General features: G+C 44.5%; 1 protein-coding gene across 1 annotated transcript; it reads right to left on the bottom strand.

Moving 5' to 3' along the window:
* Positions 1 to 4,054: 4,054 nt before the first annotated feature.
* kcnf1a (potassium voltage-gated channel, subfamily F, member 1a) lies at positions 4,055 to 8,484 on the bottom strand. The gene has a single exon (XM_078399261.1). The coding sequence runs from the start codon at positions 7,764 to 7,766 to the stop codon at positions 6,318 to 6,320; it is 1,449 nt and encodes a 482-aa protein (XP_078255387.1). The 5' UTR covers positions 7,767 to 8,484; the 3' UTR covers positions 4,055 to 6,317.
* Positions 8,485 to 19,564: the final 11,080 nt, after the last annotated feature.

Below are 19,564 nucleotides of genomic sequence, written 5' to 3'. Positions count from 1 at the left end.
ACTTTGCATCCTACATTCTACTTCCTAATTCTGCTTTCAAATACAAAGCACAGAGTTAAATGTGGGTGTGGTATTTCACGCACTTTAGTTTGGTTGCAAGATGAGGGTGGGCAGGCTCAGCAGGAACACATAAAATAAATGCTGGAGTAAACCAGCAGATTAAGCAACATCTCCCTGAGAACATGGATGGGTAATGGTTCAGGTTGGAACCTGACTTTAGATTGATTGCGGAGTGGGAGGGGGGGGGGAGAGGAAGTGGAGTGAAATGTAAAACCATAGGGAGGGATAAAGGTGGAAGGAGATGGGGGGGGGGGGGGAGAGGGAAGGAGAAAGAAATGGGTGCGTGCCATGGTCGAGGGGAAAGGGGGGAGGTTTACCTAAAATTGGAGAATTCAGTGTTCATACCATTGGGTTGTTAGCTACCCAAGTGAAACATGAGGTGCTGTTTCTCCAGTTTGCATTTGGCCTCTTTCTCGCAATGGAGGAGGCCCAGGACAGAAAGGATGGAGTGGGAAGTGGGTTTTGTAAACCACTATCTGCAGTTCCTCACAATAGAATCAAGTTTGTCAATCTAATACCTGCAAATCATTTTACCATTGGGATTGATTAATTGTGCAAACCAATGACAGCTGTTTTTGATTCAATGAGATCATGAACTAATTTCCAGTGGGAAGGTTATCCCCAGCAGAAAAATATGTGGATGCTTCTGTTGACAGTATGGTGATCATGTACTGTCTGGGAGTTTCTGGAGAAACCAGTGATTTGTTTTGCAAAATGTTTACTCTTCCTGTGTTATTTTGTGGTCCAGGCGGATGGAGCCGATTAAGTGGTGATTGGTCCAACAGTTATCAATGACTGTTTAGGCAAAACAGTCATCCATCCAATCTCTCGCTCATAATCTAACCGATGCCAGTGCATGAATTGGGCATGTTGTCATGAGGTCTTGTGGCTGTCTCTCTGAGTAAACAGGATGTTGGTTGTGACAAGACTTCTCCAAGCATTTTGTCAGGAGATAGACACAAAAAACTGGAGTCACTCAGCGGGACAGGCAGCATCTCTGGAGAGAAGAAATGGGTAACGTTTCGGGTTGAGACCCTTTGGGTCTGAAGAAGAGTCTCGACCCGAAACGTCACCCATTCCTTCTCTCCAGAGATGATGCTGCCTGTCCCGCTGAGTTACTCCAACCTTTTGTGTCTATCTTCGGTTGAAACTAGTATTTTCCATTTCCTCCTTACACATTTTGTCAGGAGAGCTCTGTTAGAGTTAGCCTTCCCTATTCCCTCCTTGCCAATTGTACCCTGTCAGAGGATTCTGTCTCTTCTGACTCTGGCATTGAGCTGCCCAATGGAATTGTTTTCTCCCTCTAGGATGAGGGCCAGGAATTTTTTCAAGGTCATACAACTCTTCTTTGGCCACATCTATAGCTTCCAGGCTTCACAGTTCTTAGAGGCAGCACTCAATGAAGGCAAACATTGACCACATAATTCACCAATATCTTAAATGAACTAACACAACTGTTGGCAGTTCAAAGAAAGTGCATTTGAAGATCAAGAACTCAAAGCCAGCACATGACACAAGAACTGGGTCTCTCTGCATTTCCCTCAGCTAAAATATTTCTCCATTTAAATCATAATCTGCATTTGGATTCTCAACCAAATACAAGACTGCATTTTTTCCCCACATTAATCTCCATTTGCCCAAGTTTTCGCCATTCACTCAACCTATCTACATCCAGACGCATAGATTTAATATCCTCATGTCCCCCATCTATGTTCATGTCATCAGTAAAATTTGGATACCTTACCCTCTGCTTGTTATTAATATAAATAGTAACTAATTGAAAGTCAGTGACTGATCATTGTGGTACTCCACTAGTTAATCCTTCCAGCCTGAAAAAGATCCATTCCTTCTGAGCAGTCTTCTACGCAATAACAAATCATCAATCAATGTTACCATGCTTCTCCCCATTTCTTGATCTCTTATCTTGTGCATCAGCCTTTAGTCTAGCGCCTTGTTAACTATCTTCTGACAATCCAAATACACTATATCTACGTACCACTCTATCAATTCTGCTTATTACATCCTCAGACTAGCAAATTTGTAAAACATGATTAATCTTTCAAAACACTCTATTGAATTGCTTGGTTACATTAAGCTTATCTCAATGGCTAGCTATTTCTTCCTTAATTGTAGACTCCAGCAATCTTGCCATTAACAGATGTTAAACTAACAGGCCTAAAGTTACTGATTTATTTTGTCTTCCTTTCTTCTTGAACAATAGAATCACAATCATAGTTTTCTAATTGGCTGGTACCTTTCTAGGATTCAATGAGTTTTGAAACTAGTGGTCAACTGTCTCTAAAGCTGCTTCCTTCTAAATCTTTGGCAATGAAATGGTCATTTATCTCACAGAAAGGGTCATTGCGTCACCAGATTAACCCATTCTTGATGGGAAAGCTCACCTCCTGATTTGTCCTTCCAGAGGATGTTTATCACTGCATTGTCATTAAGATGGACATCTGCCATGTGTGCCTCCTTCAGGATGGAGATGTTGCTGTCAAAGCTTTTGATTCCCAAGATGGGACAGCGGATGGTTAGGTCTTTCTCTGATAGAACAGTCCATGAAGGCCCTGTGGTTCCTGATCCCAAACTTCACGTGGGGTGGTAATTGCCTGTGCAATATTTCTTTGAACATGATCTTCACTATATCTCATTGCATGTGGCAATTTTTACTCAAAAAAGCCTCTGATTCCATATACCAAGAGGAGCAATAAAGTATCATTCTCAAATTTGGCTGCCCACAGGAACATGTCTCCATCTTACAACTGTTTTGTTATGATATGCACACTCAGCATACTCAATCTCAATGCTGACAGCTATTGAGCAGGGCCGTGTTTTCTTTCCTGTTGCAATACCATAGACTGCCTCCCAAAGGCAAGTCATCATCAACTCCTTCACTAAATCATGAGCTAATGAACCTCACACTCCACATCCACAAAGCCAAGTTATCTGCTTATCTATCTCCAATTAACAACACTGCCTCTGACCACAGGACCAACGGAGACCCTAGAAAATGTTTCCCATGTTTGAGTAATTAAAGATACAGCATGGAAACAGACCCTTTGGCCCACCGAGTCCACACTGACCATTGATCACCCGTTCACATTAATTCTCTGTTATCCCACTTTCTCATCTACTCCCAACATTCCAGGGGCAATTTTAAGAGGTCAATTAACCTACAAACCCGCATATCTTTGGGATGTGGGAGAAAACAGGAGCACCTGGTAGAAACCTAGCCGGTCACTGGGAAAGCATGCATACTCCACACGGACTGCACCTGATCAGACCCGGATCTCTGACACTGTGAGGCAGTAGCTCTACCAGCTGCCACACTGTGCTGCCCTCAAGTCATGAGTGCCACCACTCAATGAAGGCAGTCAATGATGAAACTCCTCATTGCCTTCAGTGCACGAACACAAACTTGGACCATTTCAGGAAAAGAGTTTGAAGATCAATAGACAATAGGTGCAGGAGGAGGCCATTCGGTCCTTCAAGCCAGCACCGCCATTCAATGTGATCATGGCTGATCATTCTCAATCAGTACCCCGTTCCTGCCTTCTCCCCATACCCCCTGACTCCGCTATCATTAAGAGCTCTATCTAGCTCTTTCTTGAATGCATTCAGAGAATTAGCCTCCACTGCCTTCTGAGGCAGAGAATTCCACAGATTCACAACTCTCTGACTGAAAAAGTTTTTCCTCATCTCAGTTCTAAATGGCCTATCCCTTATTCTTAAACTATGGCCCCTTGTTCTGGACTCCCCCAACATTGGGAACATGTTTCCTGCCTCTAACGTGTCCAACCCCTTAATAATCTTATACGTTTCGATAAGATCTCCTCTCATCATTCTTAATTCCAAAATCTAAATCTAAAAATAAGCACAGTAGGAATAGCATTTATTGTTTGTCTTATGATAACTGCAATGAAAATGGTTTTCTTATGTAGATGTCTGAAGTAATACTCCAGTGAACAAGGAGCCAGATGAGCCCATGATACATACATATGAAAAAATACCTCAAATTCAACTCAATTATCTGAGTCACCAAAAATAGGAAACAATAATACAAACTTCTATGGGGCATGCATCATGCTTAGTTCTACTTTGCATTGATTTATGCAATTTAATTTCAAGGAAATATAAACTTTGCCATAAGCTGTTTCAATATTGCCCCCACCGGAATTTCTAGTCAGTAGCATGAAACAAGGTATTTAGTTGCATTAGCGCATTCTACTATGCCTCTGATATTCATTCCATTGACAAAATATGTTAGCGTCGTAACGTTTATTAATGGCAAAATTACGTACCAAATTGTGGTAAAATCACACATGTAAGCACCACCATGAATAATGAATAATGCTTTACAACAAATATATATGCCACTATTTATTAAATTGCACATTACTGCAATGAACTGGAAGGTTAAATTTGGCAAATAATACAATTGTGCAATGTTTTTTAAAAGTTGCTTGCATTTCTTATTAGTTTCACAATTACTTTTTCTGTAACATCAACCAGTTGATTTATCATGGTATTGCACACAGTTACAACAAATTATGGGCTACAGGTAAAACTGGATTGAAGGATAGCATATAACTGGACAAGGGCACACAAATGTAAATCAGTCCTCCTTTATAATTAAACTTTCTGTCCATATTCACGTTATCATTATATATTCTTATGTTTATATTTATATAGGACACAGTCTATGTAAATGTTCCATATTTTAATTCCCCTTTCAAATCCCTGTGATGGCAGTACAGTGTTACAGATCACATAAGACATTTATTTTATAAGTGTGATTATGCATAGCTTAAAGATTTTTTGCAATACAGTATAGATAAATGCAACCAGCATGTGGGATACATTTGTTATATTCTCCAGCATTATAAATATCAAGCATGATTTTGAAGCAATTATATTTTTGATACTTTTGAATAATTGAAAATCCAGAAGTTGTACAATTAACAAAATCAAACAGGAAGTATTAACACAGATATAGTCAATAATAACTGCACTGTTACAAAAGTAGTTCAAATACAAATAATATAATCACTGTACAGCAGATCTAATCAATCAAATTTAGTTAGCATGGGAAATAGTAGTTTGGAAAATAATAATGTCGGGCTTTGGGACATTATTTCCGTTACTAGATGAGTAATAAATTTTAAACTGCTCTTAAAATTACTAAAAATGGTAACATTGCATTCATATAAAACTATAACTGTACCACTGAGAATGATGGACACACATTTTTACAGTACGATTAATATAGTAATACTGAAATGAGTGTTCTCTTGTTGCCACTCGGTATTGTGCTTCCTATCCTAGCTAAATTGAGTCATCCCATTTGACAGTTATTTACTGACTAGTATTAAAATGGACTCAAATAAAAATAGATTATTTTGGTATATGTCTCAGTAAGTCCATTTCATGAATATGAAATATTTTGCATTTATTTTGTAATTATGGGTATTTAAATAATATTAAAAATGTCTAACCTAAAATGTGTATGCCGATGTTATCCTTCTTCTAAAATGAGGTAACCTTTACTTCTGATCCATTGCCACAGACAGAAAATATCAATAACACTTCTTTTCTCTTTTCAAATCTTGATTAATTTATTGTATATGTTCTGTTTTCTTCTGGTCTAATTTAGTTTCCATTATTTTGATTCTTACTTCATTCTTGTAGCAGCTTGTGTCCTATTTGGAACAGTGTTAAGGACATGTTATTATGAATTTACAAATTACTCATGCAATGCTTATGATCAACTATTGACGTAATTCACTCATGTTGCACCTTATGAGAAATAATACATGTGACATTAACACAAAAGGTTATGGCACAGTATGTGTATCATTTATTATGAAAACCTGTAAATGTAAGTCACAGTGTTAAACCACTTCTAATAGTTTTGTCCTTTAGCTTCAACTAGGAAATATTACTTTGCCCGGCACTATGTAACAATTCAAGTTACAAATACACCATAAAATATACCCAACTCTCTTTTGTACTGACCAACTCTTTTCTGAAATGTAAAAAATGGAAATGGATCTATGCCAAATGAACATTATGTAAGTGTGGTTTATTGTAACTGAAAATAACAAGGACAGTATCTTATATTTTTGTATCATGCATGCATAGTCATAAATATCTGCTTTTCAGTGTTTGGCGAGAGATAAGAGATAGGATTGGCATTCCGATACACCTAATAAAATTGCACATTTCCCAGTCTGTACCGATAGTAAACTATCAGTTCATTTGCAGCTCTGAAGCCTATTTCGATGCAATTTTTCCTCTGCTAAAAGTGGAGTAAAAGCGTCGCTGTAAGTGTTAAGAATACTCTTATTGAGCGAGAGGTTACTGGTTTTGGTGATCACAATATCTACATGTTGACGCCTGGAATCTTCGGCCTCTCTGGCTTTAGCATTCAATTCCATTAATTCAAGTTCATGTTTTGCAGCTGTTTCCAATACTTTCTGTTTGTTATAATACCTGACGAAGTTATTAATAATAGGGTGGATAGGCAAGGCGATGGCGATGATGCCACAGAGAAAGCTGACGGCCGCATTGATCTTCCCCAGAGTTGTCTTTGGGTAGATATCCCCATATCCAACGGTGGTCATGGTGATGATAGCCCACCAGAAGGACTGCGGTATACTTTTAAAGAGCGTTTCGGGGTGGCTTTGTTCCATCGTGTAACCTAAAGCCGAGAACACGAAAATGCCAATTGCCAAGTACATGAGCAACAAGCCCAGTTCCTTAAAGCTCCTTTTCAGCGCGTAGGTGAGGGTCTGGAGACCGCTGGAGTGTCTCGCCAGTTTAAAGATCCGTGCTATCCGCATGATCCGGAGAGCCTGGATGGCTTGCTGCATCAGGGTCAACTCCATCAGGGTCGCCCCGACCGTGGTGAGGATCAGGCTGACGTAGAAAGGCAGAATGGCCAGCACGTCGATGATGTTCATGAAAGCTAGCGCAAACTTCAGCTTGTGGGGCGCCGACAGCAGCCGGAGGATGTACTCGGCCGTGAACCAACCGATGCACGCCGTCTCGATGGAGTCCAGGGCTGGGTGCTCCACCAGGTCCCCTTCCTCGTCCATCACCTGGAGCTCGGGGATGGTGCTCATGCACATCACCACGGAGGAGATCAAGATAAACAGGAAGGACAAGACGGCAATCACTCTGGCCGGACAAGACGAGTCCGGCTTCTCCATCAGTTTCCAGAGGAATTTCTCCGTTTTGCCCCAGCAGGTATCAGCCGATTCCCCCCTGTCGGCCAGAATCAGCTTCACCTGTTGGGCGATTTCCTCCAGCTCGTCGTTCTTCTCGCCCAGGAGACATTTGCAACACTCGTCCAGAAAGTCCACGTCGATCTTCCAGAAGTCCAGCTCGTTTTTGAAACAGATGGGGCAAATCCCTTTTTTAATGTGGATTTCCCCGAAATAGTACAGTTCCATCACACATTTGAAGGAGTCTGGGTCTCGGTCGAAGTAGAACTCTCTCTTACTTTTGTCGTAGTCGTCGCAGAGAGAGGAGATGGCTTCGTTGTCAGTGCAGTCCATCAGTTCTGCCAACCGGCTTTCCGGGTAACGGTTCACCGCATACCCATACAGTACGTGGCGGACCCCGCCGATGTTCACCACCAGCTCCTGGTCGTCCGAAGCATCTGATTCACTCGAATCTGGGCTTCTGGGCTCCGTCCCCATGGCTCCAATACCTGATTCCCACACAAGTTCAACGCTCCTCGCTCTTTTTGTTAATGTCCGGATTCAACAACTTGCACCGACTACGTCGCTATATCGTAAAATATATAGACAGAACATGTCAAACAAATCATTGCAATAACCCTCGGGATTGCAGTTGGAGGGAAATGCTTCTTCGTGTGGGATACAGCGAGAATCCACCAAATCTGTCGCGCTGAAAGTTGGAATCGCCTACTTATAAACCTCCCCCTGGAGAACCATCCAAATACAGTCGCACGTCAGCGTCTGACAGTCGATTAATGGGATATATTTAAATTAACCAAACGCGAAGCTTTCTCACAGGTCGCTAATCTCATGAAAACCAGAACAAAACTGTACCACGCAAACGTGAAGTTTGACAAAGACTGTTTCTCCTGTAGGCAGTTTGATAAGCAGACAGGGTGATAACTTGTCGGCTGGGTCTGTGCACTGTTACACGGCGAGTAAGGCACATTTTATCACTGCAACCCATAGCCCCAGAGAATGTCAACAGTTCGGATCAAAGGCAACATAATCTGTCTCTTGGACGCGTACTTAAATTCTTCACATCGAGCACGTTTGCAGGCAGCTCGCAGGCAGCCGCGCACTCTGTTGGTGAAACAGCTACATCGCCTCTGAGACTAGTCAAGGGAAATTGAGCAAGCTTTTAAATGTTTCACAAAACAAACACATGGGAACCATAGAGATTTACTAAACTTTATAACACGACAATAAAATGCATAGCTACGGAAAACGCACTTACGCTTTGGTGAACCAATGCAATAACATTTATTGATTATTTTTCTTCGATTGCCGAGTGTAATGTACAAGCTAGTTAATCGCCTTTAGTTCTGTTTATTTCAATCTTTCGTTTGAAACGCAAAATCCTGCTTTTGTGAATTTGGTGCATGGCCATGTGCAACTGTAAAGCATTTTCCTATTGGTAGGGAGACCGGAACCTTTTGTTGGCTTCCTCAAAGTAGCGGAAAATCGTATGGTAATTGACCGTGTAGGTCAGATTTAAATTAGCATCGATGAAGAGGCACGAACAGCAGAAGCAATTTAAAGAAGTAAAATAACCACAGTACACTCAGAAACAAAGTATAAGAGCACGAGAAGGCCATTTGGTCCTTCAGACTTATTTTGCCATTTACAAACTGCATACGATACTCAAGGTAATGTTTCACCAAAGTCCCCCAACAGTTGTAGCAAAATATCCTTGCTCTTGTACTCTCCATAGCTATGCATTTTCTCGAAATGAAGACTAATGCTCATCGGCTCCACGACAAATACAGCCTGACCTGCTGAGTTTCTCCAGTAGTTTACTTTTTACTTTGACTGTGACTTAGACTGTGGAACAGCATCCCACTCCCCATCAGAACTGCCCCCTCTATCGACTCCTTTAAGTCCAGACTCAAAACCCTAGCGTTTGAGGCCCTCTGAGGGGGCGCTGTAAACTGTTTATGTATGTGTTGTTAGGTTTGTGTCCTGTTGTATTGTAGTGAGTCCAGACGAGTGGTTTTATTGGAATCCTTTATTAGTATCAAAACCCGTAACAAACGCGACTGACTTCTTCCTGGACAAACACTACTTTACTTAATAATCTAATCTCTAATCTGGTTTGGCGCCAAGCATTTAAATACCCCGCGCTTCCTTAACCCATGACCGTAATCCAATCCGAGGGTTCTATTACCTGGCCAATCCCTATGTCCCTACATGACCCCCCCCAGAACCCTCGAAACCATACCTCACGGGCGGCCGAACCTCCCGCCCAGAACGTGTACGGATAGGGGAAACCGATACCCCCAGTGTGACAGGAGGCGGGGGGGACGCCGCCGCTGGAGGCGATGGGAGGTTCACCGGAGCGGCGGGTGCAGGTGACGTGGGGCACTTGATAAACAACGGCAGCCCGGGACCAACCATAGGCGGCGGAGGCCCAAAAGGTGGTAAACTGGGCGCCGCTGACGGGACCAGTCGAGCAGCCACAGGCCGGCCCCGGCGCGGCGGCTGAGCCACCGACACGGGGAGGTCCTGGTCTAAATGGGCCGGCTTGAGACGGGACACTGAAACCAGCTCCTGACGATTTCCTACCTGCAAGGTGAAGGTTACAGTCCCTCTTTTGAGCACCTGGAACGGGCCCTGGTAAACCGGCTGCAGAGGGGGACGGTGGCAATCTTTCCGAAGAAACACGAAATCACAGCTCCGCAATTCCGAAGGAACGTGAACTGCTGTGCTTCCGTGACTAGAGGTGGGGACTGGAGCCAGAGAACCCACCCGTTCCCGGAGGGAGCCCAAGACTGACGTGACGGATGGCGGCAAGGCGGGAATGGAAGGGAGAATATCGCCCGGCACCCGCAGGGGCGAACCGTAGACGAGCTCGGCCGAAGATGTGCCCAGTTCCGCCCGCGGGGCCGTACGGATGCCGAGGAGGACCCAAGGCAGCTGGTCAGCCCAATCGTAGCCAGTCAGGCGAGCACAGAGGGACGCCTTCAGCTGCCGATGGAAACGCTCAACCATCCCGTTGGCTTGGGGATGATAGGCGGTGGTCTGCTGTAATCGAGCACCATACAGCTGCGCCAGCGCGGCCCAGAGACACGAGGTGAACTGGGCTCCCCGATCTGTGGTAATAATAGCCGGGACCCCGAAACGAGCCACCCAATGCAACGCCAGGGCCCGTGCACAGGAGGCCGCCGAGGTGTCCGACAACGGGAGCGCCTCCGGCCATCAGCAACGGCATTCAACCTACCCGCAATATGACGGACATCGGTCGTGAACTCCGAAATGAGGGTTAGGTGCCGCTGCTGGCGAGCCGACCACGGATCAGAAACCTTAGCAAAAGCGAATGTCAAAGGTTTGTGATCCGTGTAGGCCACGAAAGAACGGCCTTCTAAAAAGTAGCGGAAGTGCCGGACTGCTAAATACAGGGCCAGGAGCTCCCTATCGAACGCACTGTACTTGAGCTCCGCCCGAGAGAGCTGCCTGCTGAAAAACGCAAGAGGCTGCCACTCACCGTCAACCTGCTGCTCCAAAACCCCACCCACTGCCACGTCTGAGGCGTCCACCGTCAGGGCTGTGGGGGCGGAGGAGCGCGGGTGCACCAGCATGGTGGCATTGGCGAGGGCCTGTTTGACCGCAACAAAAGCCGTCTCCGCAGCTACGGACCATACCAACTCCGCGGGGTTACCTGCGAGACACTGAAAAAGGGGACGCATAACCCGAGCTGCTGCAGGCACGAACCGATGATAAAAATTGACCATGCCCACAAATTCCTGCAAGCCCTTGATGGTAGTCGGGCGGGGGAAAGAGCGGACCGCGTCCACCTTAGCTGGTAAGGGAGTGGCACCGGCCGGAGTAACCCGATGACCCAAAAAATCCACCGCGGACAGGCCGAATTGGCACTTGTCCGGATGGAGAATCAGGCCATGGTCTTGCAGCCTCTGGAACACGGTGCGGAGGTGGACCAAGTGCTCCTGGACCGAACGGCTGGCAATCAATATATCGTCTAAATAAATAAAGACGAACGGCAACCCTCGACCCACCAGACGCAAACCTCCATCAGACGCTGGAATGCCTGAGCTGCATTTTTAAGGCCGAAAGGCATTCGCAACCACTCAAACAGTCCGAACGGGGTGATGGTCGCTGTTTTCGGAATATCCGGCGGGTGGACCGGGATCTGATGGTATCCCCGCACCAAATCAATTTTTGAAAATATTGTAGCCCCCTCCAGGCTAGCTGAAAAGTCCTGAATGTGTGGAATCGGGTAGCGGTCCGGCCGTGTTGCCGCGTTGAGTCGACGGAAGTCACCACATGGTCTCCACCCCCCAGATGCTTTGGAAACCATGTGCAAAGGGGATGCCCACGGACTACTTGAAGGCCGAATGATTCCCAACCTCTCCAAGTTTAGGAACTCCTCTCGCGCCCTGGCCAGCTTGTCGGGTGGAAGGCGCCGTGCCCGGGCAAAAACCGGCGGCCCTTCGGTTGGAATGAAATGGACGACCCCGTGCTTCTCCGAAGGTGAATCAAAACGCTGGACGAGGAGCTGCGGGAAGTCGGCCAGGACCGCATCGAACTGACCGGGAGCCGTGGTGATGGACTGGATGACTAGGCTGGGTGGGGCGGCGCTTGTAGAAGCCTCTGGCCCAGTATCCCGAGGCCGTACATCAGCCAAGGGTTGTAGGCCCCTCCCTCGGACGTCTGCGACCAAGGAAAACGCCCATAGGAAATCTGCCCCCAATATGGCCTGGCCCACATCCGCAACGATGAATTCCCAACGGTAAGTCCTGGACTCGAAGGACAAGGACATGGTCCTTTTACCGTACGTACGGATGGTGCTACCATTCACTGCAATTAGGGGCGGGCCCTTTTCCCCCACTCGAACTTCACAGTCATAGGGGGGCACAATACTTACAACCGCTCCCGTATCCACCAGGAACACGATCCCGGTAGTCTGATCCGTAGCGTAGAGGCGGTGGTTACGGCCAACCGAGACTGCCTCTACAGTCGATCGGCCCCGGCGTTTCCCGGAAACGAACACGGGGACCTACAGCTTCGGGCGTCGCTGCCCCACCGCCGATGGAAAGAGCACCAGCGACGCCTATCCGGCTCTGTTGGTCGAGCCCGCTGCCAATGAACAGGCGCCGCCGCCCTCTCTTGGCGGGCCGGCTGCGCAATAGCGGCAGATGCATCGCTCTCCCGGCCGCACTCCCGACTGCCGCTGGGCCTCGAGACCCGGTTAACGGAGCCGTCTCGGGCGTTGCGTTCCCTCACCAGCGTGTCTGCCTTCTCGGCGAACGCTACCGGCTCTGCAAAAGGGACGTCCGCCAACACCAACCTGACGTCCCCAGGTAGCTTCTCCCGGAAGGCCGCCTCAAACATCATACATGGCTGATGGTCGCCCGCCAACGCCAGCATCTCGGACATCAGCTCCGACGGCAGCCGCTGCCCCAGGTCTGGCAAATGGAGGAGCTTCAGAGCCCGCTGGCTCTGGGCCCAGCCGAAGGACCGCAGCAGGAGCTTCTTAAGCCCCACGTACTGCTCCGTTTGGGGTGGACTGGTCAGGTATCGGCTGACCCGCGCAGCCACCTCCGCCTGCAGACAGCTCACCACATGATGGTACTTCTCCTGGTCTTCCTCCACCTTCTTGAGATGGAACTGTGACTCTGCCTGCACAAACCACAGGTGCGGCTGATGGGCCCAGAATGGCGGTAGATGGATTTCGCCCGCGCTCGCTCCCGCCTGCGACATGCTGCTGCTTTCTTCCTATGTTCGGGGTCACCAATGTAGTGAGTCCAGACGAGTGGTTTTATTGGAATCCTTTATTAGTATCAAAACCCGTAACAAACGCGACTGACTTCTTCCTGGACAAACACTACTTTACTTAATAATCTAATCTCTAATCTGGTTTGGCGCCAAGCATTTAAATACCCCGCGCTTCCTTAACCCATGACCGTAATCCAATCCGAGGGTTCTATTACCTGGCCAATCCCTATGTCCCTACAGTATGTTCTTTTTTAGTACCTGCACTGATGTACAGCACTTTGGTCAACGTGGGTTGCGTTTAAATGTGCTATACAAATAAAATTGACTTGACTTGACTTGCAATGTTTAAAAAACATTGATGTTAACTATCATTTGCCTTCCTAACTACTTCATATTTCTTAACACTCATCTGCGTGTTTGTTTTCACTAACTTGTGTACAACACCCAGATCGCTCAGACATCAATATTTTCTAATCGACAATCACATATGCATTTTCAACCAAAGTAATAAACAGAAAGGCTGCAGTTTTGCTGCAGTCCTAACCTCTTCAAATCCACAACTTAATCTTTAGAAACAAATTGGCCTCCTGGCATCAGTTTAATAATATTATAATTGTCAATTGTGAATATCCTAATTTTAAAATATGTAAAGTCTTTGGGTGGGCAAATGAATAATGTTGGTAGAAAGGAAAATAAAATTATGGTAAACATTCCTGAAATTATTTCTCCAACATTTTTTTCTTTATCCTGTCCCCTTTGCTTTCCAATTTTACAGTATGCCCAATACACTCTCCATAGCATGTCACCTCTCCCCATTATTACTTTTAATGTTTTCATAATTTATTTGGACTTCCATTCTTCTGTCTGATTTCTTATGTTTCTCTTAGTTTCTCCACGTCTCCTATTGCACAGATTAATCGTCTTGATTGTTAGAGATATTGGAACCTCGGGCATTTGTTGTTGCGGTTTTTCAGGGCATTGATCTTAGATGAACTAGCAGCTTCATTAATGATTTTACTTTCATTGTATATTCTGCCGTTAGGAGCCAACCGACCACCCCATCAACAAGGAACTACAGATGCTGATTTACAAAAAAGGACGCAAATGCTAGGGTAACTCCGTGGGTCAGGCAACATCCTTGGAGAACATGGATAGGTGATGTTTCGGTTCGGGATCCTTCTTCAAACACTTTCACTTTTTAGGTTTGCATTAGCCAAGTGTAGTTAAAAAGGCAACCAGATTTTTCTTGTACTTTATATTATTAAAACAAATACAGAGAACAAGCACTGCTAACTTCTCCCTCCGGGAAGCAACAAAGGGGAACCAAAAGAGCAGATTTATGCACATGCACTGAATTTCTTGCTGTCCTGAACTCCACCATAAAAGACTGCTGTGTGTGTTAAAACTTTGCTAGTTCAAATAAACTCTGCAGATACTGATCTCAAACCAATTTCAAATGCATGGGTGAGCACTTTGAAAAACATTTCAAAGTTCGGAACAAATTGGCTATTCAGCTTAGTGTAAGAAAATAACTGCAGATGCTGGTACAAATCGAAGGTATTTATTCACAAAATGCTGGAGTAACTCAGCAGGTCAGGCAGCATCTCAGGAGAGAAGGAATGGGTAACGTTTTGGGTCGAGACACTTCTTCAGACTGATTTTATTCAGCTTATTCAGCTTGCATTTCTGCACATTGTTTTTGATAATAACATTCATGTTATCTAAATTACATGGTAAAGATTAAATATTGCTGAATTAATATTGTGACATTAAAGGCAACAATAAATTTCTCACTTTTGAACATTAAATACAACTTTATTTAATCAGATATCAGTTCACTACAACGTTAGGTCAATAACTTAAAGGAAGAGTCCTTTATTTATTGATCTTCATTATTTTCGTAGAGGCAGTAGAGTTGCTGCCTTACATTGCCAGAGATCCGGGTATAGTGCTCTGATCTTTGTTATTTGTGAGCATGTAGGGGCATGATTAGTATGTTTGCGGATGACAGAAATTTTTATTATGTTATGGACTGTGTGGAAGGTTGTTGAATTCACAGAAGGACACAGCAGATCAGATGGAAACTTGAACTGGAGAGAAAGAAGAGATTCACCATGATGTTGCCTGGATTGGAGGTCTTAAGCATGGGACCAGACTTGATAGGCTGGGCTTGTTTTCTCTGAAGCATAGAAGACTAAGGGGTGACCTGATAGAAATATATGAGATTATGAGAGGCAAAGAAAGCGGAGATAGTATGAATTATTTTCCCATGGAAGGAGTATCAAAAACAAGAGGGCGCAAGTTGAAGATGAGTGGAAAGAATTTTAAAAGGGATAAGAGAAGTAAGTTTCTTAAACAGAGGGTGGTTGATATCTGGAAATCCCAACTAGGAAAGTTGGTGCAATTACAGTGTTTGTCCATTTAGACAGATGCTTAAATAAGGTAGACATAGAAGGATATAGTACTAATATTAGCAATAGAGATTAGTGTAGTGGGTAAAACAAGGTTAGCGTGAACGCGACAGGCATGGGGTTTCTGTGCTATATGACGCCATAATCTCATGATACTGGAAGTATTTATGCAAAAGATATTCCCCAATGAGTTGGAAACAATTTATTGAACTGCTTATACATCTTAGGTTGGCTGCCTAAACTTTGAATAAGGAATAGAGAGATTATTTTTCTTCTTGTTTATAATGTGTAATCCTGGCTTTCCAATAGAACTGGAAGTTTAATGTGACCTAATCAAATAAAGATATATTTACATCATATAATTTGGACTATGATTACAAAATAATACTATAGTATTGCTTCAAGCAAGAGCAGTAATTAGAATCATTCCAACCCAGTTTGGTAGTAAATACTGTATGTGAACTATTACGGTACTGGCAAAAACAACTTAATATTGTTGTAAATGACTCCTTTAACAGCACTGCTTGAATGCTTGGCCAAAAATGAATGAAAACTGAAGTTGCTCCATTATTTTTATTCTTGTTTCTGATGTGTAATCCTGACTTTCTAATGGAACTAAAAATTTAATGCAAGCTAATAAAATAAAGATATAAGTAAATCATATAACTTGAACTGTGATTACAAAACTACTGTCGCCCATGGTCATGTCTGCACAGTGGAATGGCAGTTGATGCTGCTGTCTGACAGCTCCAACAATTTAGATTCAACCATGACCTTGGTCCTGTTTTGTGGAGATTGCACGTTCTCGCTGTGGCTGTGTGGATTTCCCTCTTGTGCATCCCAGAGAGATGTTATGGGTAGGTTGATTGGCTATTGTAAATTGTCCTTAGTGTAGGCTGTTGGCTGGTGAATCAGAGGAGAGTTAATGGCCATGTGTGAGGTGACTGTAAAATCAATGGAGGAATGTGATTGGTGAGATTACATAGGCATAGGTTAGGCTATAGCATAGGCTTGATATACTAATCGGTCTTATTCTACCTTTTTATAAAATACAGAATAATACACAATGTTTATGCCACCATGGTGTCAATCCAATTAAAGTTCATGGATTGTCATATGTGGAAGTCTGGTTACAACATAGTTACAGTTCATAATTGTTGTTTAATCTATGAGCTGGAATTTTCAATAATATCAATTATTGCCAAAACACTCCACTGCAGCGAGCCTCAACGACTTCCACCCAGTTGCACTTACTCCCATCATCACTAAGTGCTTCAAGAGGCTGGTCTTGGCACACCTCAAAGGCTGCCTACCTCCCACACTGGACCCCTATCAGTTCGCTTACCGCCAGAACAGGAGTACGGAGGATGCCATCTCCACGGCACTTCACTCCGCCCTCTCCCACCTTGACAACAGAGACACCTACGTGAGAATGCTGTTTATCGATTTCAGCTCAGCATTCAACACCATCATCCCTTCCAAACTGATTGCCAAACTCAACGACCTGAGCATCAACCCCTCCCTCTGCAATTGGATATTGGACTTTCTAACCAACAGACCCCAGTCTGTTAGATTAGACAACGACACCTCCTCAACCATCACCCTGAACACCGGCGTTCCACAGGGCTGTGTGCTGAGCCCTCTCCTCTACTCCCTTTTCACCTACAACTGCACACCTGTACATGGTTCTAACACCATTATTAAGTTTGCAGATGATACAACGGTGATTGGCCTCATCAGCGACAACGATGAGTCGGCCTATAGGGAGGAGGTCCAGCTGCTTGCAACGTGGTGCGCTGACAACAACCTGGTCCTTAACACCAAGAAGACCAAGGAGCTCATTGTGGACTACAGAAGGACTAGGGGTGGTATGCACACCCCCATCCATATTAACGGGACGGAGGTGGAGCGTGTTTCCAGTTTCAGGTTCTTGGGTGTCAACATTTCTGATGACCTCTCTTGGACCCACAATACCTCAACACTGATCAGGAAGGCTCACCAGCATCTCTTCTTCCTGAGGAGACTAAAGAAGGTCCATCTGTCTCCTCAGATTCTGGTGAACTTCTACCGCTGCACTATCGAGAGCATCCTTACTAACTGTATCACAGTATGGTATGGCAACTGCTCTGTCTCCGACCGGAAAGTACTGCAGAGGGTGGTGAAAACTGCCCAACGCATCACCGGTTCCTCACTCCCCTCCATTGAGTTTATCCAGAGTAGGCGATGTCTGCGAGGGGCGCGCTGCATCGTCAAGGACAGCTCTCACCCCAACCACAGATTGTTTACCCTCCTCCCATCTGGGAGGCGCTACAGGTCTCTCTGTTCCCGGACCTGCAGGTTCAGGAACAGCTTCTTTTCTGCGGTCGTTACCTTACTTAATTCTGCGCTTCGGTGATTGCTGCCATCCCCCCCCCCCCCACCTCCCCTCGGGCACTCCTCCCATCAGTGACTGATCTCGCTCACCGGAATTTCCACTACCGCTACTGAATTACTGTATATATTATATGTTTTACTATTCCATCGCATGCACTCTGGTTAAGATGCTAACTGCATTACATTGTCTCTGTACTTGTACACTGCACAATGACAATAAAGTTTGTACTGTATTGTATTGTATTGTTCATTTGTCTATTATCTTGAATATAATGAAATGTCCCAAAACACTTACACGAGTACTACCAAACAAAAAAAAGAGACAAAATACAACATTTAGCCATAGATGGAGAGTACTGAGCAACAGAGATCAGAACAGATTAGCATAGAGTTGGTCAGGGGTAAGTTTAACGAATTATCTTAAAGGAAAGAGAGAGAGAGATAAGGAGGTGGTCATATTTCTTTCCTATCATGAGCAAGTTCAATACTCAAAAATTGGCAATGGCAAGATCTTTCATCATACAGGTACCATTTTTAATCAGGAAGCAAACCAGAAAGTATTTATGGGGTCTGTCTTTTGCTATATTTCATCTTCTCACACCCATTGAGTATTCCCATTTTGCTATGTTGGCTCTGGACTTGCTGACGTAAAAGTGAAGGCAGTTTAGTGATATTTAGATAGTCTATCTCTATATGAACCTGTTCAATCACCCTGATGCCCAAGTGGATCCGAGCACTAAGATTTCTATGTCACAGTTGAGTTTTTAAAAATTGTTTGAAATTAGGAAGATTAATATTCAGCTAACTTGTTCCCCTCCTTATTGTCTGATTGCCCAGTGGCTATTTGTTTGATATGACGACATATATGAACAAGCATATTAGACATTGGAATGGTATTAGACAAGCAGAGGTCCAAATTCTGGTTGTGGCACTCTTAATTTTGAGTTTGAAAGCTTGCTAATTATGTTTTGGTTGCTGATATTTCTTCTAATTTTCTGTGTGCAATTTTACAACGGACAGTCTAGAAACTGAATTCTCGGACCAAGAGAGTTGCAAATGCTCAGGTAGTGAGTCTATTGGTAGATCTTTTAGAAATTAATGTAGGAAGTAACCTTGAGGTAAAAGATCAGCCATGATATTAGTGAATGATTGAGTAAGCAAAAAAGGGACAAATGACCAACCTCTTTACATTTCTTATGTTCTGGGCGGATGGGGGAAAGAATGGAGGAGAAAGGGAGAGATGAGAAAGGGAGGAGGAGGAGACGGAAGACAGAGGCAAGGAGAGGGAAAGTGAAGACAGAGAGTCGGTGGGAGTAGATGGGAGAGAGTAATTGCACAGCTCTCGGTCTCCCAGAGTGAGTCTGAGCTGCTCTGATTGAAATCAGGCTCTTGATCACTCAATTCTTCTCAACCACTGCCACCTGGCCTTCCCCTTCTTTCCCATACTCCTTGCTCATTTCAAACACCCCCCTCTTTTCCGTTTGCTTCCTCTCTGTGACTTTGGCATTTATCCTCACAGATGCAGAAGAAGTTCAGTTACCTTGTAAACAATGATGGGTGATCCTTATTCTGTATGTATGTTGCAACCAGACTTCCATATATGGCAAGTATGTTGTAACCAGACTTCCACATATGGCAAGTGTGTTGTAACCAGACTTCCACATATGGCAAGTATGTTGTGACCAGACTTCCACATATGACAAGTATGTTGTGACCAGACTTCCACTTATGGCAAGTATG

This window comes from Rhinoraja longicauda, chromosome 5, assembly GCF_053455715.1.
Source record: "Rhinoraja longicauda isolate Sanriku21f chromosome 5, sRhiLon1.1, whole genome shotgun sequence".
Taxonomy (NCBI): Eukaryota; Metazoa; Chordata; class Chondrichthyes; order Rajiformes; family Arhynchobatidae; genus Rhinoraja; species Rhinoraja longicauda.
This window is presented reverse-complemented; position numbering and strand designations above follow the sequence as displayed.